The sequence below is a fragment of the Psittacula echo genome (assembly GCF_963264785.1).
Source record: "Psittacula echo genome assembly, chromosome: 2".
Taxonomy (NCBI): domain Eukaryota; kingdom Metazoa; phylum Chordata; class Aves; order Psittaciformes; family Psittacidae; genus Psittacula; species Psittacula echo.
Genome location: NC_137737.1, coordinates 46,412,289 through 46,435,988, shown reverse-complemented (window position 1 = coordinate 46,435,988; position 23,700 = coordinate 46,412,289). Strand labels below are relative to the sequence as shown.

At 39.4% G+C, this 23,700-nt stretch overlaps 1 protein-coding gene across 3 annotated transcripts in view; it reads right to left on the bottom strand.

The window, feature by feature from the left end:
• The window catches only part of CCNY (cyclin Y), a gene marked incomplete at both ends in the record, with an annotated part of 124,079 nt that overhangs the window by 45,074 nt on the left and 55,305 nt on the right, over positions 1-23,700 (bottom strand). The window contains one exon of one of the 3 annotated variants that reach the window (XM_080610429.1): positions 3,210-3,306. The exons of 1 other annotated variant lie outside the window; for it this stretch is intronic. In XM_080610429.1, coding sequence (XP_080466555.1) covers positions 3,210-3,306 — 97 coding nt within the window. The remainder of the gene's footprint in view (positions 1-3,209; positions 3,307-23,700) is intronic. One more of the 3 variants, XM_080610428.1, reaches the window with a different exon arrangement.

The window sequence follows — 23,700 nt, the reverse complement described above, 5'->3', positions numbered from 1 at the left end:
ATCTTAGTTGCCCTGCGCAGGACTCTCTCCAGCAGGTCCCTGTCCTTCTTGAACTGAGGGGCCCAGAACTGGACACAATATTCCAGATGCGGTCTCACCAGGGCAGAGTAGAGGGGAAGGAGGACCTCTCTCGACCTACTGACCACCCCCCTTCTAATACACCCCAGGATGCCATTGGCCTTCTTGGCCACAAGGGCACAGTGTTGGCTCATGGTCATCCTGCCGTCCACTAGGACCCCCAGGTCCCTCTCCTCTACACTGCTCTCTAACAGGTCGTTCCCCAACCTATACTGGAACCTGGGGTTGTTCCTGCCCAGATGCAGGACTCTACACTTTCCCTTGTTATATTTCATCAAGTTACTCCCTGCCCAACTCTCCAGCCTGTCCAGGTCTCGCTGGATGGCAGCACAGCCTTCTGGCGTGTCAGCCACTCCTCCCAGCTTAGTGTCATCAGCAAACTTGCTGATAGTACACTCAATTCCCTTATCTAAATCGTTGATGAATGTATTAAATAATACTGGTCCCAGTACTGACCCTTGAGGCACTCCACTAGATACAGGCCTCCAACTAGACTCCGCCCCATAGACTACAACTCTCTGGCTTGTCTCCTTCAGCCAGTTTGCAGTCCACCTCACTACCTGATCATCCAGACCACACCTCCTCAGTTTAGCTATGAGGATGCTGTGGGAGACTGTGTCAAATGCTTTGCTGAAGTAAAGATAGACCACATCCACCACTCTGCCATCATCCATCCACCGTGTTATTTCCTCATAAAAGGCTATGAGGTTGGTCAAGCATGACTTCCCCTTGGTAAAGCCATGTTGACTGCCCCTCATAACCCTCTTATCCTTGACATGCCTTAAGATGGCACCAAGGATAAGGTGTTCCATCACTTTCCCAGGGATGGAGGTGAGGCTGACCGGTCTATAGTTACCCGGGTCCTCCTTCTTGCCCTTTTTGAAGACTGGAGTGACATTTGCTTTCCTCCAGTCCTCAGGCACCTCTCCCATTTCTCAAGACTTCGTAAAGATGATGGAGAGTGGTCTAGCAATGACTTCCGCCAGTTCCCTCAGCATCCCATCTAGACCCATGGATTTATGGATGTCCAGATTGCTTAACTGGTCTCTGACCCATTCCTCATCGACTAAGGCAAACTGCTCCGTTGACCTGACTTCATCTGAGGTCACAGGGGTACAGGGCTCTTCAGGACTGCCTCCGGCAGAGTAGACAGAGACAAAGAAGGCATTCAATAACTCTGCCATCTCTGTATCTTCTGTCACCAGGGCACCCATCCCGTTCATCAGTGGGTCTTATCTATAGAAATATTTTCACTCATAGTCAACAGGAAGGTTTGCCAGGCCAACATTATACAAGATGGAGAGTGGCAGTTACATGCCTACTAGGTGCTCTCAATATTGCCAGCTCAGCTCTTCTCTTCTACATTGTCTTAAGAAGTTGTGGGGGTCCCTTAGACTCCATCTGGCTGTCAGCATACAACCCTACACATCCTAAACAACACTTGTATTTTCCCCTTAACAAGCATGTTATTACATTTTGGTGTCAGGTAACCTCCATGAATAATATGATAACTCCAAGAGCCCGAAGTACAGCTAAGTAAAATGCTTACTACTGTATTGTCTCAGCAGAATGGGATGTTTTACTGGCAATAAATCAGCAGATAAATGTTTGCAGAACCTTTTTTCTTTCGTACAGGCAAAATAGTCTTTGGATTTTTTCCACTATTATCAAAGGTAGCTGAACAGATCTTACACTCCTGTTGATAACATTTCTATATTGTTTCTCTAAATTCACTGGTTTTGCTCAAAACTGAGTTGTTCTTTGTTCTTAAGCTAGAACAAAGCTTCACAGACCAACTCTTGCACAGCTGTAAACTGTCATTTTAAAAAATGCTTATGGTAAACTCCATACTGCAATAAATTAACCATTATTATTACTACAAGTGAGAATAATCATCAGGCCTGGTCAAAATTTTAATTATTGGACTTGGGACTTTTTTTTCCTTCTTTTTAACAAGCTGTAACAAGAAACAGCATCCATATGGGATTATATATTCTCAAAACACTATATAGACATCAATATTCATAATACAGTGTACTATGGAAAAATTATCATTAATTACAAACTACTAAACCATGTTAGAATGGTATATAATACACAAAACCACTTTATAAGGCATTGACAGAACCAGGGCTGAATTCATAAGTACAATCTGAAGGGCAACAGAGGTACTCACATAATCAACTCTTCAACTAGGACCTAAATGTATATCCTCTTTGTTCTCGTCATGTGCAAAAATTAGCAAGAAATATACAATAAGTGAAAACTACATTATTTATAAGTCACATACTTGACACTGCAATTTACTATGTAAATCAAAATGGCATTTATAGGCAGTGAAAGAAGGACAAAGAATTCACACTGAACAATCAGAATTACAGTGTAGCAATTGGTTTGAAAGTCTTGGTAGAAAATAATGAGTTTTGCATTGATTATTCATCTACTTCTAAAACAACATGTCATACATGTCCAACAGGGAATGAATAAACCAGAATAAATGGCTTCTATTCTACTAACTCTATCAAGAGGTTTGCTTAGCAGATATAACTCCAGAGATATCATTTTGTCTACAAGTAAAAAAGAATCTCCAGGCAAATATACGATTATATCAAATCCATAATGAAAGAAGAAGACAGAAAGTTTGAGCGGAATGTTGTTCTGTTATTAAGATATAGTACTGAGCTCATGATATTTACAATATCAGCTACCTCGGAGGAAACTCTAGACTGTCTTCTTAGTTAACATAAACTGGCATTTTCTCAAGAAAATACTTTCCACACGTTTCCCAGAAGCTTGTCCTAATGTTCGGAATTTTCAAAAATAAGAGTTACATAGGAAATTTTGGATTCAGATTCAAGGAAAACATTTTAAAAATATAGTTATATTAGGCTTTAGCCATATCTGTAGTTCTGATACAATACCTACTTGGAACTTACAATTTCAGCACATGACAGGACTCAAACCTGCACCTTCTACTACTGGTCTGACAAAATAAATAATTAAAGGTGTGACTTCTTTAAACTCTTAACATGAAGCCTAAAAGCCTCTTTTTTGGGGAAGAGAATTATATATTAAAAGACAATCCCATGTATTCTAATAAAGGGGTTAGAGATAACTGCAATAGCAAATACTGTAATAAATTCAGTAACCTACCATCTGTTTGTGATTTACTGAGAAATATCGTACTGGCTCGTGGATGATCTGATGGGTTGAATTCCATGTTCAAATCTGGAAAGAAAGAAAGAAAAAACACAAAAACATTTATGATTTCCAACGGCATGCACAGATTTTCTCATTCTTTTTAATAAGACCAAATTTACATACTTAGGCAGCTGTTGTAAAACAAAATACATCTTGAAGCCAACTTTTTTATCTTTCGTCACACAAGTGGTTCTTTTTGGCATGCAAATCATTTGCATCAACACAGCTTTGGGATTAGACTTCAACTCTAAGGGCTGCTTTTGGATTAAAAGAGACAAAGCAGCTTGAGAAGTTTGTATACAAGAAGTCAGGAATTATCCATTTACTGTCAGTTTCTTCCCACCATGCCCCAAAGCCATTGCTAAGCACAGGAACACAGCTTGTTATATGTAATTATAGAAGAATTAAGTATCACAAAACAAACATGCAACCCTCTGTAGATATATGGGTTTCTAAGATTAGATGTGATTAAAATAAGTAGTTATTGCAGCTGAATGTTAAAAAAGTCCAGGCCAGAGTGTTTCAAATGGTCAAGATTACAAAAACTTGGAATCTTCCTCATAGTTCATAGATGAACATACTCCTTGCTGTAACAACTTCAAAAAGAACCCCAACCCAACAAACCAGTTCTAAGAAATATTTACCAGGTTAAAGATTCAAATCTATCACACTTTATACAAACTTCTATGAATATTTTCCCTATTGAGGTTAAAATAGTTGAATTTACTTGTTCCCAAATTCCACGCCACTACCAATTTGTCAAAACTTTTATGCTTGCATCCACTTGAAAGCATGCCACTAAAAATAGCATCATTTTTGCATTTTCTTGCTCTCCCAGTGTGGCTATCTCAACCTTAGTTCTCTTACATTCTCTTGCATTTGATGCAAAATAAATTCTCTTGCATTTGATACAAGCATTTATGTGAGACTACATATAAGGACTGATATGTTTATCTTCTGTGATTATCCCAGGTTTTCTACATTTCTCTCACTCCCCTTTCATATCTCTGTAAAAGCTCAGCAAAACTGTAAATTAAGCCTCAGGTTTTATGAAAATAAAAAGTAAGTCTTTTTGCTCAGGCGTCAAGTTCTTCTGTCTACAGCTTTCCCTGTTCCTTCACCATCCATCACCGTACTTTCTTCTTTTCCCTTTTATTTACCAATTTATGAGGTGTTCCACTTCCCTGCTTTTTTCTCCTGATCAAATACCTCTCTACAAACACACTTTCTATTTGTATATTTCCCCTTATGCTTTCTTGGTTTCCTTTTCACCTGCCTGCATTCTGCAACCCATGAGAGGAGCAGCCTGACATGCTGCTGCTACTTGGATGTAACTTCCAGAATAAACAAGATGTTCTTACATAGAACAACCCAGAAACACAGAACAGCAATTCCTCAGTTGGGAAGGCAGCTTATTATTACTCTTATCAAAGCCACAAAGGAAAAGAAATCTAAGAATTTCAAGGAAAAGTCATTTTGATCCTCTCAGAAGCCACGGTTTGCAGCCAAGTTTGGAGAGGATTCCAGGAATATCATTTTACTACTAGGAATTCTGACTTGAAAGCACTGTTTTCCTGGTACTTTCTGCATCTTATTTGGTTATAGAGAAGAATAAAAAAATCATCCCTTGAGATATATAGTGCTGGTAAAGATTGCTTTCCATTTCAAGATAAATTTTCCATTAAGTTGAATTCAACATGCAATTCATTAAGTAATCAGCATTTTTAAATGGCAAAATGCACTGCCTTTTATCATACTCTTTATCTTCTATCAAACAGCACAACACATTACCATAAACAAAAAATGCCTTTTTTTTTTTCTTTTAAACACTACAGATTATTTTTCTACAAATCTTTTGAGGTACAGCAGTGCAAATTCAGTCATCAAAACAGGCCCAGCAACATGAAGCTGAACTCAAATTACAAAACACTGCCCCTAAACAAGAGAAACATTCCTTCAGGCCTAGAAAATTGTCTGCTCAGAGAGTCATTACAACCTGGTACAGACTTACAGCCTGCTTGCAGGGCTCAAAAGAAAAGAAAACCAATTTCCACATCTTGCAGGCAAGTTGCAACTATTTACGATTCCTGTGTTATAAAAGGCTATTATGCAGAAGCAGTAAACCAACAGAGGACTTAAAGTCTTTCTGGAAAAAAAACCCCAAGAACTACCTAAAAGTGCTGCCTCTTGGATAAGCTGTTATTCTTCTGACAGAAGCTGAAAGGCCAGCAAAATCCAATCTCAGCAGCTGCAGAAGGCAGACCAGGCATTTTGAACCATCCTGGGAGAGGCAGCTACCCGCTGACAGGCAGCAACCACAGCTCCTTCCCCATGCTGAATCTCACAAAGCACCACGTGTCCTCTTTCCACATTCCTTCTCTCACATCCTCCCCAGCAACAGCAGCCATCAAACACATCCATCTGTCTTTCTCAAATTGCCTGGACACAAATCAGAGGGTATGGGCTGTGGCAAAGTCCACTAGGGCAGGTTACCCAGTGCAAGGTGGTTAGTAGAAGAAAGGTGCTGCTGAGAGAGGCTGGCTCCCCACCTCCCTTTGAGGAACAGCAAAGGCCTCATGGACTTGCAGGCAGAAGAAAGCACTGACTGCTTGGTGTGTACCTGCAACTCAACCACTCCCAGCTCTTCCAGGTAAAAGCATTAGGCAAATCCAAGCATTCCACAGGCCACCTGTGGGACCATATGACTCCACGCCACCACTGCTGGCATACAGAAGCATTATAATGGATGAAACTACACAACACGCAAATAAGATTTCCATCTCTGGTTGATCTCAGATGTCTTAATTTATTGTACAACTTGAAGACAAATGCCTTTTTGAATATAGCAACAAATTCTCACAAATTCTCACAAATCTTCGGTCTTCACTGGCAAAGTCTCTGACTGCACCACCCAAGTCTTGGAAGGCGAACGCAGGGACTGTGAGAATGAAGACCCTAGGCCCACTGTAGGAGAGGATCTGGTTTGAGATCATCTTAAAAACCTAAACATGCACAAGTCCATGGGACCTGACAACATCCATCCGTGGGTCCTGAAGGAGCTGGCAAATGAAGTTGCTAAGCCACTGGCCATCATATTTGAAAAATCATGGCAGTCAGGTGAAGTTCCTGACAACTGGAAAAAGGGAAATATAACCCCCATTTTCAAGAAGGGGAAAATGGATGACTCGGGGAACTACAGACCAGTCAGTCTCACCTCTGTGCCTGGCAAACTCTTGGAGCAGATTCTCCTGGAAGGCATGCTAAGGCACATGAAAAACAAGGAGGTGGTTGGTGACAGCCAGCATGGCTTCACTAAGGGGAAATCCTGCTTGATCAATTCGGTGGCCTTCGATGATGGGGCTACGAAACTGATGGACAGGGGTAGAGCAGTTGATGTCATCTACCTGGATTTGTGCAAAGCGTTCGACACTGTCCCACACAACATCCTTGTCTCTAAATTGGAGAGACATCAATTTGATAGATGGACCACTTGGTGGATAAAGAACTGGCTGGATGGTCGCATGCAAAGAGTTGTGGTCAATGGCTCGATGTCCGGCTGGAGACTGGTAACGAGTGGTGTCCTTCAGGGATCGGTGTTGGGACCAGTCTTGTTCAACATCTTTGTCGGTGACATGGACAGTGGGATTGATCAAAAGTGGGAAGATCAAAAATCTTTCACTGCAGATGCTCCTTCCAGTTAAATAAATGTGGAATGTTTTCCTATAGAATTTCATAGTTCAAAGATCACGTTTTCTTTTTTTCACTACTAAAGGGCTGTTGAGTTTGTAAACTGTAACTCCCATCCTGTAAACACCTAAATGCTATGATACCCCTTGAAAATCTCAGGGGTTTTGCTTTCTCAGGATTACAAACCAAAGGTGTGTGTCTATAAATACATGTATACATACGCATGCACGTATCTATATAAATGAATATTTAAATTAAACCTAATTTTTGGTTAGGCAAAGGAAAGTCAGAAGTAGATTCTGCATATAACTTCATTTGGTACGTAACTGTGCTGAAGTTTAAGTAGTTTAAGACAACCACCAGAAGACCACAATGAGGTTCACCATGTACAATGTGAGAAACTTAGCTCCTAAAGCCACACTAACTGCATTCAAATATAGACCTAAAAAGAAATGAACAGTAAAACAATTCAGCTGCAGATCTGGGGTGAAACTCAGGCAAGATTTTAAATCCCAAACCAGTATCTTAAAAAGCATTACTGAAACCAAAACCACTGAATACAGCTTCAGTATGGGTTTTTAGTAGGATAAGAATAAAGTTCAGATGAATGTAGAGGAGAACTACTAGAATGACTGGACGACTGCAGAAAATGCCTTCAAATGAAAGTCTGAGTTCAAGCTGTTCAGCTTTGAGAAAGGAAAACTAGGAGGTGTCTGCAGTTCACTTGTTCCTTCACAGGGGAAGAATAAGTACGAAATGCCCTCTCTAATCTAGCACACAACATAACAAAAAAACGGTGGAAAATGAAAGCAGAAAGATCTTAATTATGAACTGAGGGGGGTGGGGGTGGGTGTGTGTGTAAGGGAGTATAATTAGCCCCTGAAGCTCCACACCCAAGGAACATGCACTCAACTTTTTTTGATGTTTTCTCCTTCTAAAAGATTGCTTCAGCCAAACATCTTTAGGCTTTAGTCCAGCATGAGTATTTAGGCTCAATTTAATAATAACTACATGCAAGTTACTGGCTTATGATTCATATGCAGGTCAGATCAGATGATCCCAGTGGGCTCTAGCCTAAGTTCTACAAAATCTTCAAAACCAGCAATATTTAAATTATTAAGCACAAAACCTCAGCAAACTCCAGTGGCACATCTGTAAACTTTCTAAAACTGCACCAAACTCTGCAGCAATTCTTCAGAACGAGCTGTATTTTCAGACTTGTGGTCAGAATACGTTATGCAGGATAAAACCAGAAAGGATGAGACTAAATGTTTCATGGGAAAATTTTAACAGAGAAAAATAACTGTTTCTTCAACTGACGAGTCTATTGCAATAGAAACAGACACCACGAGAGGATGAAGGATGGGTGCTGTAGCAACTAACTTCTGAGCAATATGCATCAAAGCTTCTGCTGTGACACAAACAGGAAAACCAACACAGTTGCTGCTTTTGTAACAGTGCACGTGGGCTGCAGCACAGGGAGCAGGTCTGAAAATGCATTTATCAGAAAAATAAGATGTTATTTCCTTCCTTTTGAACAATGAAAGTTGGGTAAGTTTGCACTGCCAAAGCTCTGATGCCAATTTAGTAATGAACTAAAGTCTGAACTGAGTAAAACTCTTATTTTAGACATTTCTGAAATAACCTGGTAGAATTACTTTCCTTCCTTCCCTTCACCCCTGGGACCATAGGGTATCTATCACTGCCACTGCGTAACCACCACTATCATTAAGGAGATAGCATCACTTATGTTTCATTATTTAAAGGGTGGCTACAAAGAAGATGGAGATACCCTTCTTACAAGGAGTCACATGGAAAAGACAAGGGGTAGCAGGTACAAGTTACTCCTGGGGAGATTTCGATTGAACACAAGAAGAAAATTGTTTATACTGAGAACAATCAGCCATTGGAATAATCTTCTCAGGGACATGATGGATTCCCCAATGTTTGACACTTAAGATTCAGCTGGAGAGGGTGCTGGGGCATCTAGTCTCGGTCACTGCTTTGCCTAGAAAGGTTGGACCAGATGATCCTTGAGGTCCCTTCCAACCTGGTATTCTATGATTCTGTGATCAATTTAATGAGGTATCACACGCTTTTTTTTAGTTGTTTAAAAGGAATTCAGGTGAGAAAAGAACAGACTTGTCCAGGGCATGCCACAGGGGAAACTGCAGCTGACCAGGCACTACACAAATCATTTAACTGCTTTATCATCTTTTCTCCACCCACAGCCTGACATTAAAGAGCAACTGCCTGGTATGGCCTGGTGGGTGTAAGACAACAAAAAAAACACATAGGTGCTTATCAAGGAATTAAAAGAATTCAAGCAATGAGCAGTGATTAAGCCCTACACCCTTCCAGGAAGCACACTGAAAGGTAAGAGAAAACAATCGCCTGGAAAGCAGAAGGAAAGGGAAACACAGGTAATCCAAGAGAAGGGAAGGGCTTTCAGGCAGATGCTAAGAGCAGGACTTTGAGTGTGCCCTGATGCGGCTGCAGAATAGCATGGCTGTGTCTCCTTTGCCTAGGCCACCTCCATGGTACCAGTAGGACCTGAAATGTTATTTCTCCTGCTGGCAGAAAGAGTGAAGTTATTGCTCCAGCTTACAGTGTACCTCATGCCTCATGCCTTTCCGCTTCTCTTTTACTCTGGTGGGTTGCTCCCCTCTATTAACAGCAATTAGCCATTTCAATGTACACTAACAAAAATTTTCCCTTAAACACTTATGTTGTTATAATTCCCTCAAGAGCTGGTAAGAGTTAAATGGACACCTCAGCTAAGAGAATCTCCCTCATCTGTCTCTAGTTAAATGAAGAAAAAAACCAAAGATTAAAAAAGAACAGAGAGCAAAGAAACAAGACTGAAGAAAGCAACCTCTCACAATTATTACCCATTTTCTTAGACTTTATTTTAAATGACCATAATTTATGCAAAGGAGCCACGATACAATCCTACATTTGGAAAACCATAGCACTAAATCTAGTACTAAAGTTTCCATTTGAGACTTCTGTACATTAATGTCTCTAAAACGTGGGACGTGCCAAGCACTGGGACTAAAATAATTTACTGGGATGAATAAATAAATAAAGCACTGGAATACTTTCTGTTCAGAAGTTTTTATAGCTTTCAAGCCAAAATAAAGACTGAATTGTATAGGCTGACTCTACTGAGTAATAACAATAACTGCATCTGCTTTTACACTAAAGCTTCCAAGATGTGAGATCCACTACCAGAAATTTCAGATTATGCCATTCAAACATCACACAATCACAGCATGAGGATTTATCAGTGTCAGACCACAAGATGTATCTGTACCTTTTTACAGTACTTCATGTCCAGTGCGAGCAGCAGCTAACCTACCCCAAATGAAAATGTCTCTCAGCTGTGTTACTGCCTGCCATATTCTTGTAAGAATGAATGTTAATGATAACATTCCAGTAAACTTTAACAGTGATTATGAAAGAAACAAAAGTTGAAAATTGGAAGGCTTTCAAGAGGCAATTGGCTGGAAGGGTAAACTCCTTCAGGTTTGGCTAGGTCGCTGGAAAAACTTGGATGTGATCTTTGCTACCCTGGAGCTACAGTATTCTCTGAGTAGCATTCCAAGCAAAGGACGGGCACGACATTTCTCAGCAAGCTTCAATTACATGGTGACTCTATTCCAGGCTCTGCTCTGATCATGGCCTTTGAGGGAGACAGAGATAGTTCATCAATAAAAGGAGCCCTCTGTGGCAAATAATGCTTGTTTCTGTACAGTTCTTCCTGACCAGTCAGCCAAGTTACAACACAGAGCAGTTCTCATGGACACAGCTGTATTTATTTTCTCTTCTAGAAGGAAAATCACATCTATAACTTTTCACAGAACAAGGCTGAACAAAAACCCCAGGATTTTTAGTTCTGTATAATTTCTCAGGATTTGTATTCCCTTTCACAGGAGTCTTTCCCAACTAACTAGACACATCTCAAGAGCAAATTAAATCATTTGACATTACGTGACATGTAAGCCTCCTTAACATCTCCTTATGTTTAGAAAAGATACCAATTAATAAATCTTTTCCATCTCAAGTACATCTCACAAATGTCTTTCAGGTGTTTCAGTACTGCATTTATTAGTTTTTGCTTTAACTGGAACCAAAATGAAGTTTAAAAGTTTTAGTGATATGTAAGATAACAGAAGTTAAGAAAACAAAAACTGCAACACCTATCCACTCATCACCACATCGTTTCTGACTCCTTGGCATCAAGTAGGAAGCAGGTTTTAGCCCAGCAGATTAAGGTGGCCAGCACAAGATCAAGCAGACACTGCAGCCTCCCTCAGAGGGGAGGTTCATCTGGACGAACACAGTGTCAGGGAAACAAAGCTGAAGCCAAGTGAAGCTGGCCTAAAGCTTCTTATCAAAAGGCAAGGAAATGCACGTGATGTTTCAGTTCTGCTGCTGGAATACAAAGATGGGGCAATGCTTGCCATCATATTTTCAGAAGCACGGTCTGAATATTGTAAGCAATATAAACAATAATATGAAATCATTCCCACAAAATGGTTTTTTTTCAGTAATCATACATGATATGGTTGCCCTCAAGAGATGCAGGATAAAGATGGTAACTACAGTGCACACATAAAAAGCAGGTATCTTGCTTTGCACTTCTACACTTTGCCATGCATCCCTCATCATTGCCCATTTTCTCACTAATGACCTTTCCATTTTGTTACTAAACACCACTCTTTGCCACTTGAGAACACAGTACTCAAGTTTCCCAGTTCCACCTTCTCTCCTAATAGCCTTCCTCCATTCAATGACACCGAGCCAGCCAACACACACTAGCTGTGATCGTATTGGCATGCATCCCTTTAGAAACACCTCTCCATTCCAAGTGCATTTCTACATAAGGCAGCAGAATGTCCCCCCTGGACTGCTTCATCATCTCTTTCCAGTGGGGTTATGAACACCCTAACTACTGCCTCCTTTTGTCAATGTGCCCCACTTAAGGCATGTGTAGCAACAAAAGGAACAAAATCACTGTCCTATTAACCTCAAAATGAAATTCTGCATTTCTCTAATGCCCCAGTGACACTGAGTACCACACAAATGCTTTTTCCCTAATGCATTTTTACTTCACATATACACCCTTTTAAAATTAATTTACTCTTAATTTATTAAATTTGAAGGTAGATACAATGGAATATAAACAGCTGTGAGTTTAAAATACAATTATTAATAACTAAATAAAACCTTATTTTTCTTCCCATAAATATATCACAAAATACATTATGATTCACTTACAACTCATTACAATAATCATTTAACATGATGAATGTAACATCTTTTACAGATGTATAAACACAGTACCATTACAGACCTAAACAAATGACACCAGCTGTTGCCATACCACATTATTTTGCTTGTCACTTCAAAACATTCAAACAGTACTACCATGCTATCCATCAGAGGCATCAAGCCATCAATGCCCCAAGTGAAGCCTGCTGTGATCTCAGGCACACTTGCCACAAATTTAACCCAGAGGTTAGCAGCTGGCAGGGAATTACTTGTCACTAAGTCAAACACACACTAGTCATCAGAAGTGTTGAGTTAACCTCCAGCAAAGTTTTACTTGAAGACACAGATCAATACCAAGCCAGCAGCATAGTCATCATAATTTCACAGCTGAGTTGACATTATAAATCTGAATCTTCGACTGAAGCATTACCTGCAGCTTTGCACCAAGGTGTATGCACTTCATCATTCCTCAAAACACAGGCATTATTGCCATGTGGATGGGTAAGAAATGGAATGACCTTAAGGATGTGTTACATTCTGCAAAGCACAGCACAAGAGCTTGAGCTGGAGCTCAATTCTACATCTATAGAAAAGTAACTTCATAATGGTGTCTGAAGTTCTGAGGAGCCCTTATATCAACACAGTAGAGCAGGACAGGCTTAACCTTCCTCATTCCCTTACAGAAATTACTTTTATAAACGCCAATGAAAATGGCATTTTTCCAGGATCTCTTCTTTTTCCTTTTGCTTCCTCACAGAGCTATGTGACCTAAAGTAGGCAGGTAATCTGTGAAATACAAACAGAAAAAAACCCCTATCCTGCTTTCTCAGAAAATCTTGTGCAAGTGTATTATAGAACACTTGTAAGGATACATCTGTAACTTCAAGGGCTTTTTTTAATATAAAAAAATACAATTTGCAATCTTTTCTGAGGAACACCACAGGATACTTGGTAAACTACAATAACAGGCTTTCAATTTTTTCCCCTACAGATTTGCATTCACATGGCAACCAAATTACCATGCAACCAAGACACAGTGTTAAATAAGGACTAAATGCAGCTTGCCACCTAAAACTGAAAAGCAACTGACATTGAATTAAAAACCTCTCTCATCACTGCACTCTCACATTTGTGAATATATGCAAAAGCCCATAAACACATACAGCTAAAATGCATGTGTATGTATATACATATAACTGAGTCACTGAGCATTTCTACTACTGAGTTGTACTGCTGTCCCTAAGCCCAGGAGGCTGAGTCTTCTTAGAGTCATACAGCACAACACATACAATAGCTAGCATAACATATATCCACTTCAGAGGGAGCCATGTAATTCTTGCCCATACTCCAGCCAGCACAGCTTTTAAAACCCCATGATCTTGCAGGTCATTCATCTGCCATCAAAAAAACCCCTTAACTCACACTCACACGTCCTATATACCAGGCAAAGAAAAAGGAGTAATAAAGGATAAAAGGATACATTAAACTCTGAAGAAAACAACTGCAGATCTTTAATTGACATTTATTCTCAGTCTTTGATTGAGTTCCTTAATTGACACTTGTTCTCAGAGTCAGCTCAGACTCATTAAGTGCTGATCTTGGAGAAGCACCTTGTAACATCTGAGTATGCCGCAAAATTGTCACTATAGGAGATACCATTTCCAGAGTGATAAAAAGCAGGATATTAGTATCTTATTCGCTGTGAACTTATAATGATCTAAAATACTGCCATCCATCTTCATTGTGATTTACAGTATTAATCTGAATATGTGATTAACTCTAAAAAGCCACAGAAAAGTCTTAAATTTACTTTTAAATCAAAATCATACACAAACTCATCCCAAACATGGACTTATTCCCAAAATTACATTGGCTCAGTGCCCAGGATAAGTAACATTCAGTCTCAGAGCAGTAATTAGTTTCAGATCCAGTATCTTACAACCCTCTAGCTCTTAATGTGTGCTCTGGGCAACTGAAAAAGGGATAAAAGCAACTTCCTATTTGTTTTCTCAATCATGTATACACTTTTTTTTTTTTTTTACTTTTTTTTTTTTTATATATACACTTTTTTTTATTACCGCATGTAATACTGAAGTCTTGAGGCTGACCTGATCAGCCACAAGTTATGCAGACATTCTAAATCCAGGCAGGTATCAGATCAAACCCAGAAAAGGGATACCTGCACTACTGGTAAGAAGGGGGAAGGTCCAAAGACATCATAGAGAACATGTGCAAGGTTAAATTATGTAGAGCACAGCCAAAAAAGTTAAAGGGGGTGCTGGTAATTCCATTACAGATGAGGAACTGAAGGAAAGGAATAAAGTCAAGGCATTACAAAAATTACAGTGCCATTTTGCACTTGCTCCACAGCTCTCCAGATCAGACTCCAAGCCTCAATCTAGACAGGCAGAAAAAGAAGAGCACATAGTTAGGGGTCACACTGACATTATGTGCTGCTTATTTATTAAGCAGCAGTATCTTATGTCCAGATTATGGGAGTTGTTCCATGTACCAAGGCTACCGGAAAGCTACGTGCAAATGTCAGACCATATATAACGTAACATTTTTGGACAAACACTTCATATTATTGCCTGGCAGGAAAATGCTAATTTAACTCGCCACGTTCAATACTTTGAGCTTTTACTTCGCTTTAAATATCTCAACACAATACTGTTTTCAGAGTTGCTATGACAAAAGAGAATCAGAAAAAACAATGGATTAAACCAGAAAAGATAATACCTAATGCAGCATACTAATCAGGATAATTTCATCCAGTCTCCTTCAAGACAACCTACTGAAGGAATCTACTGACAGGGAAGAATAACCACATCACAAGCAATTTGTACTCTTGTCAGCAATGCATTTAATCACACCATAGATTAAATGTTTAAGCAATTGCTAAGCAGACGTGGAATTTTCCAATCTGAAGGCCTAGGTCAAATCTGCTAATAAAGAGAATTAAATACAGCGAGTCATTTCACTCAGGATCGCATCTCCTCACTTCAAATCTCACCAGAGGTTTTTTTTCATTAAAACACAACAGATAGTTGACACTGCAGCAGCAGTTTTACTGGCAAGTGCTGTAGGCATAGAAGCAGATATCCAGTCAAACCCTAACTGCCCTTTCAAAGCAGAAAAAACCCCACCTGAAACCAAATAACAATTTCATACATTCAGGAATCACCACATAAAATGAACATGTGATATTTACCTGAAGGTCCTACTCTTACGAAGAACCCATTTTTAACAATAGTGATATTTAAAGTACGTACATACGCAGAGGGAAAGTTGAGTAGGCTTTCTGTAATGGGACATTGTGTCTCTCAGACTTTCTGAATCATAAAATCACAAATTGTAGAATGGTTTGGGTTGGAAAGGACCTTAAGCTCATCTGCCAAGGGCAGGGGGGACGCTTTGCACTAGACCAGGTTGCTCAAAGCACTGTACAACCTGGCCTTGAACACTGCTAGCGATGGGGCTGCCACAGCTTCTCTGCGCAACCTGTGCCAGTGCCTCACCACTTTCACAGTGAAGAACTTCCTCCTTCATACTTTATCCAAATCTCCCCTCTGTCAGTTTAAAGCCATTCCCCTTTGTTCTATCACTACATGCCCTTGTAAAAAGCCCTTCTCCAGATTTCTTGTAAGCCACCTTTAGCTTTGGGAAGTCTGCTGTAAGGTCTCCCCAGAGCTGCCTTTTTTTCAGGCTGAACAACCCCAACTCTCTCAGCCTGAAGTTCCTTAAAGGAATAATAAACATTTACATAAGAGGGATCTGAAAAATATAACCTACCTGGCCTTCCAAAAGGTTTAACAAGGTCACCTGCTTCTGAAACTAAGCAGACATTCAGTGCTCAGAAAGGCCAGATACAAGCTGCTTAAAATATGGATAATGAAGCACAGGATGAAATTAACTTTTCAACAACTGTTCTCTGTTGGTTTTCAATACATTCAAAACCACAAGGTTAACTTGATAAGATGGCAAAGTCTGCAGATGACAGGACCTAACACAGTAAACTAGCATCAGCTATGAAGAATGTCCTAGTTACTGGTCAACAAAATGGCAAATGCAAAAAGCTAGGGGCCCAAAAAAAAAAAATCTAAATTAATCTTCAAAATTATGAGCTTTGAATATTCCTACTCAGGAAATATGTTGTAGAAACTGGGAACAAATGTAACTAGTACAGACAGACTCAAACTACACAAGAGGAGGTGGCCCTTCAGCAACATTAACACTGTGGAACTACCTTTTACCCAACACTGAAGTTTCTACAGTTTTGAAGAGTTCAAAAGGGATTAGACAGGTTCCCTGAAGACAAACTCATTGCGAACTGCAAAGTACATAGTAACAGCTCAGGAAGTTCCCAATGTGCAACTGTAGGGCAACTAGGTATCCCAAAAAAATATTGTTATGTTTCTCTGTTTCATATTCTGGCATCAGCTCCTGCAGGAGACAGGACAGAGGGCTGGTAAACCCAATACTATTCATATTTGTTACATTGTAATCCGATAAATTAGAAAAATGAACGGTTTAAATTAAACCAAATAAATCCTTTGTCTTTGATACCTACTGAAATATCTGAATTAACTAAACCCAAGGCAGAGAATTTATTAGATCAGCATGCTTTCTAAGCAAGGAGAAAAGCTGTCATTGCCTAGTAGTTTAACATTAACTAACTTTCCTCCCCTGCTCTAGTTTTGTCAACTTTCTAGCATCACATTTATTGCAGCATATGGACTTTCATCCTCAGAGAGCACTGACCAGACATGCATTTGTCTTTGTGGTACATGTTTTGGCAAGCAGTGGTAAAGGAAGGTACTGCATGCCTTGTGTGTTGACCACAGGAACCAAAGTACAAATGAGTCAGAAGTGAAAAGAGTCCAAACCAAATTTTCAATAAGGGCCCAATTATTCATCTCCTACCGGCCATGCTACCCCTCCAGTTAACTCTCAGGTCAGAGGACTGCCATGTTGCAGTTTTTCTGGTTGAAATAATGGTCATGTCCCATCTAATACTATAGACATGTCATTCCCCTGAAAACTGCCTGAGGATGTGAACCAATCCAGGAAGAATTGGTCATTAACCTTCTTTTTCCTACTTGTATATAACTAGACTGAAGCCATATATTAAGAACCATACATCTCTGATTTGTAAAACAATGACTACAGTTACTAGTTCTGAAGGAAAAATTTAAAGTACTTTTGGGCAGAGAGGAACAGAAGCTTTAGGTTTTGGGTTTGGTGTTTTGAATTGTTATCTTCCACATGCCTCTGAAAATGGATTAAATACAGAAGATTTTGCAGATCCTTGCTATCTGTGAAAGGAGCGAGGCATTTCAGCTATTATCTGGGTTGCTTTGCTTACTATGGTCCCCACATTTTTCAGTGGCCAGCTGCTTCAGGTATGTGGAACAGCATAAGAAATAGAGTATGAAATAAAGCAAAGAAGATGAACATAAAGTCAGAAATGTGAAGAAAATGAGGTACTATAATTGACAAGGCAATACTGTATAATGAACAAGGAAAAGAAAGGCTGCAGTACCAAGTATATCTAAATATCTAAAATGGTAAAGCATACTCGGAAAAAGGCAGGGGAGACAACCAGACCACAGGATGGCAAAGATATGGCTCATAAGTTAACATCTAATAGCTTTTGCTGAACGCTTCTGATATTTATTAAACATGTTATTCAACACACAGCTTGTAACACATCTATACAACAAAGCGAGGTTTTGAAAAAGCCCTGGCTGTAAGAAGGGACTGGATCCTGACTTCCCCAGAGTGCCTAAGCCACGCTGCCTGCTACACCTGAAGTGCACTGCTGCTCAGGGAGAGCCAGAGAAACTTTCAAGACTTCAGTAAATGCAGATCAAAAGTGCCACTGCTTTTTATACACCCCAAGACCTTGGTGGAATTGGTTTTTGTCAGTATTTTTCAAAATACCACAAGTACACATTTCTAAAAATTAACAGGTTTTGGATGGAGAGAAATGTTCAACTGTAGCGTTTTCATTCCAACACACACTTTACAAATCATGACCACTGCCAGCTAGACAGACAAAACACAAATGGAATATAACAAAGCAAATGAAAAATCCTCTAAAACTGTGATGTTTAAATGTTCCCTCATTGCCTTATAGATCCTCAAAAATGTGTGAAGGTACCATGTTGTTTCATGATTTCAAGACCCAACTGGCCTCTGATCACCTGCCAAAAGGGAAAAGAGTCTCTTTGCCTGAGCCTCATTCACATCCCAGTTGTGCAGAAAAATCATTTTACTGACCAGTTTCACCTATTGCTGGTGTTCAGCTTGGAGCCAATTGTTATTTCATTCTCACCACCCCCTGCACAAACTCCTGCTACTTTTGCTGTAATAACGCTGCAGAATTTGGCAGCTCATAGCCTCCTTTTATATAAGGGGAAGAATTAATTTCACTTTGCTGTTTGTACTTTGTCCTAGAGACATGGAACACACAGAGGATTTGATTATATAATCTGCAGATATGTGGGAGGGATTTGGAGGCTTGCCTGAAAACCTGCCACTTCTTACACATTTGAAAGCTCAACAACATGTTTTTCTGAAGTACACATCCATGTAGCTGAAATCTCAATTGAGTTCCTCTGCTCTTGTATCACCGAAGTCATTACCAAAAAAACCAAAAGCCACACAGGCAAGAGGGTAAATTAAAAAATAAATAAATAAAAGCACACAGGAGGTCTATTCAATAACTTGGGGTTGCTCCTGTTGCAAATGAGAAAAGCTCCAAAGAAATTGGCGAATTTACACCCATTTATACTATTTGATAACTTCAGTGGTTTCAGTCCAAATACCAGCAGATCAGTCACTGTAAAATACAGCCACCAGAACTGACACTGACATCACTGTTGCTGGCAGCTTTTTCTGAGAACCTGTGGACTGGCTGAACCTTAGCCTTTTTTCAATAAACACTCAGGCACGTTAACACATCAGCAGTTCCAGTGACAGCAGTGTCACTTCCCATTCCTTTTATCTATCATTTTTCAATGTGCCTTGGTCTTAAGGCAACTGGAAGTCTTCCAGGTATCGATGAAGTCATTTTGTCTTCATTACCAGCAACAGGCTAAGATTTTAAAAAATACCACAGAAAAGAAGTTTTAAAATTCACTTTGCAATGTTAAGGAAAGTTCCAATTATTCTATTTGAATAGAATACAGAACTGGAAAAAGGTGCAGAAGACAGACAAGGTTTAAGTTGACATATTTTTACAGCACAAGCAAGTACTAGCAAGGTGAAGCTAGCTGAAAGGTATCAGCCTTTGAAAAATCATTAGCATCACTTTTGTTTTCTCTTTTTCAACCTTTAAAACTTGATGCTGTCTCCAATCTGACTTCAAAAGCAGTATATGAGTCGTCCTCAATACAATATCTTTACACTGAAAATCCGTTTATGAGTGTTTTTAATTTTGATGGGTTTATCTTACATTTCTTCCTTGAGAAATGCAGATGAAACTCCCATAAATGGACACTAATTTGCTCCCGTATAAGTAAGTGGAAAACAGCTAATCTATTCCAGGAGTCATTTTAAGATCTTAGTCACTTTTACCAATGCTGACAAGAGATGCCCGAAATTATTTTATATATCAACTTTCATATCAACTTTTTATATTAACCAAATATGGAAATATATTCTGCAAATACACAGTACTCCATTTCTCCAAAATACCAGGATGACTCAATAAACAGAAACAACCTTTGAGACACCCATCTCAAAGGTTTGCCATGGGCCTCAGGCCTTGGTTTTGGGTATATATGTTGCATTCCTTCGCACCAATGACCCATCAGATACTGGTATTTCTGGCATCGCCTTTTCTTCAGCACAGTAAGGAGAAGGTTGGTATTACAGCTGAGGCAAAAGGCTCGGACTCCTGAGATTCAGGTTAAGTATTCGAGTGCCACAAGCTTACTGTGGAATTGCATGAATCATTCTCCTAGATTGTTAACCTTGGTGTATTGACTCACTCACACTTTTAAACCTTTTGGAAAGATGATTGTTTCTTGCTGTAAGTATGCCACGCAGCACCTCATGGCTCATACAGCAGTCTGTCAGAGACTGTCTGCACTAAAGCAACACGAATTAGTTTCAAATCAATAGCCATGTGTGATTCAGGGGAAGAATTTACACAGAGCTTATGAAAACTTTCACATTTTAAAGAAGCTGCTACTAAGAAAGCTGCAGTATCTTGGAGTGCTTTAGTCTATCCTTTCTGAAGAAGACCCTAGCAGGTACTCACTAAATTAAGACAACTAAAAGATCTGTTCTTAAACCAAGTATTTGAAAGATTAACAAGAATGGCTGAAAAAAAAGCCACTTTTCTTAGCTGTCTAAGAAAATGAGTTTGGGGACTGGAATATACCAAAGGAGGCAAGAGGACAGAGCTGACACGGGCAGGCTTTGGGCAGGTTAGCAGGGAGAAGAGTTGGACATGGGTGCTCTTGCAAAAGAACCATGGATCTTGCTCTTGAACCCAGACTGTTCCAGAAGAGGAAACAGAGCAGAGGGCGTATGATTTGCCTAATCTGTGTGTATTTTATAAGTAACTAGCAATGATGTCGTAAAATTCGTCATAGGGTAACACATAACACACACCTGTACATGCAGTGGATACCCCAGAAAGCAATATGGACTGACATCTGCGACACTCTAGTGTTTTAAGCCCCAAATACCCTGGAAGTTAGCACAGATCCGAGAGTCTTGGCAGTCGAGATGTAAAGCTCCATTTTGTTACAGGGCAACAATAAGCCTAAAACCAGGAAATCTTTCTGATGTGCCAAGACAGAAACAATACCATGGCCTCCAGAGACATGGAATACATAGCAGATGCCCCAGCACTGCTGAGACCCTGAGACTGAGAGCAGGCTAAGAAGTATTCAAGTAAATTGGTGTCAGAAAGTTCTGCTGAAATGTTGGGGTTTTTTTTCCCCAAGCAATTTTTTCTCATTATTTTTAACTGTCATAAGAAAATCTTTCTCCATGCACTCCCTCCCACTTCTCATCACTAGAAAAATTTCATATCCATTCTGTAATAAATTAGGATGTCTCCAACTGTCATACAGTAACGCATATATAATCAAGTGGAAAATTGTTCCCTTCAATCCACCACAGAAAGCAATAAGCAATAGAAAAAATAAAGGCATCATTAGCACAGAACATGAGCTTGCAAAGTATCTTTATTTACTTCCCTTTCTCTTACTAAATCAGTTTTTCTTATTGGATTTCTCCAAGGAAAAAAGAATCAACACCACCAACAGCGTTTTTAAAGCCAACTTCATATTTCCCGGAATACAAGTTTTTGCCAGCTATGTATAACCTTTGTAGTGCTATTAATTTCACAATTTACAGACACATGATTGATTGCATATTAATTTTCCTTAAGATGTATGCTTTGCTGTCAAACAAAACTCTCTAAGGAAGTTTTAAAAAATTACAAATGAACACATCAACAAATGAAATGCAGAAGCCTTAAGACAGCTAATACTGTTGATTCGCATAAATGACACTTAGCATTAATCCAGGCTGCACTGGTCTTCACTGTACTCACAAAATCTAACCCCCTTTTCCATTTACTTCATTTCTAACTTTCTCATTTCAACACTTCAGTTGTCTTCTATTCATAAAGGAAAGAACTCAACAGTAAAGATATACAAAATGACAGACCTCTGCAGAGAGAACTCAATCCTACCACAGTCAGTTACCTCAAGCCCTTATTATTTGTAGGCAGACGAAGGTTCATACAGTTTATTTGTAAATGCCCTTGATTAAATCTAAATTAAAAGAGAAGTCTATGTTGCCATTATGATTTGATTTCTCTCAGGCCAAAAGCAGAGCTTGAAAAAATATCCTGCTATGGAATACCCTCTTTCTAGTTCACTCCAACATCTCTGCAAATATGTACATTCTCAACCCCACTGGTGCAGTTTGGTGTCCCCAAAGCTGCTATCCTCCATCTAAGAGTCTGCTCTATTCTCTTGAGGAGATTATTAGTCTTTAAATTAAGACATTTGTATGCACACATTATTTTGGGAAGTAGAAATATTATGATACTGCTGGAAAAAAACACTTTTCTGCTCTCAGTACTGTAAAATTGAACATCGTGAAATATTTTGGATAAGTTACCCTTCAAACAGGACTTCATTACTACTTGGCCTTCAGTAAACCAAACAAAAAATTGAAAAAGGATGATCTTATCCAAGCTATCAAAAGTATCCCCTTCTGCAACCAATATGGTAATTACCCCATGTCCAATTACAACTAAGCTTGTCTAATTAGTAGCAGCCTGTGATCATCCATCACTTGCTACCCTACTGCTTCTTCCAAACACTTATTCTAGTATTCTCCCCCCTTATACATGTCCCATTTCATCCAAGCACGTGCTCTAGTATATCCTTTTACAATAGTTTCCAAAGCTGCCTAGCTTTGAATGTTTTTTCTGATCACATCTCACTAGCTAATAAAACATTTGCAGAATGTCTCTCTATAAATACTGTCTAGACCACGATGGGCTAGAAAATCTTGGACAGAAGATTCCATTCTCTAGATTAAAAAGTGAAATTTGTGCACTTTGCAAGTCCTCATGCCTCAGCTTCAGACATAATTGTATAAGGGAAAAACCTGAGAAAAATAAACCAGTAAACAGTTACAAGTTGGTAGAAAACACATTTTCAAGATGGTCAGAGGATGCCCAAAACCAGCAGATGATTGTATTGGGAACAAATTCAGTGTAGGTTACACTGCATTATGGAAGTTTCTCCAGGAATTTCTACTCAGCTGCAGTGGGGAAGCACTCATGGCTCCACAAAACGGATGCTTGCATGATGGGAGGCTCTAGCACAGGCCATCACAAAGACCTCCCGTAGAGAACACACCTGAAAAAAAGGTCCATGATCCTACCACAAATTCAGTGTGAGGTGCAAGTGAGAACAGGCAGGAGAATAACAGAAATTAAAAAAGTCTAAGCCAAACAAAACCTGCTCCTATCCAGTGCTAGACAGAAGTCTAGAAACGCAGCTGTTAATACAGTTCTAAATCCTGGGACTAGTGCTTGGTGAGAACAAATTTCATACTTCCATTTCCAAGAATCTGGGAATAATATTATCCTACAGTCTCCTCTTGACTGCCAAAGGTATGTTCCACAGTAAAATCCTGCATTGCTGTTCACAGTCAAAGCTTGGGCAGAAATCTATGCAAGATGAATGGAAGTGAAGTAAGGGTCAAAGGAAAGTATTTAAATTAAAATTTCTCTTTCTTAAAAACTAACAATTAAATAACTTGAGAGTTTTGTCTGTCCTAGGCTAAGGCCTCAGGGTGCTTGCTAAAATTTCCCCTTACATTTTCAACCAATGCTTTAAAAAGGTTCAATTAATGTAAGCTGCTGGCCAAACATTCAACCAGTTTGTGTCACTAATGGCTTCTTCTGTAAGT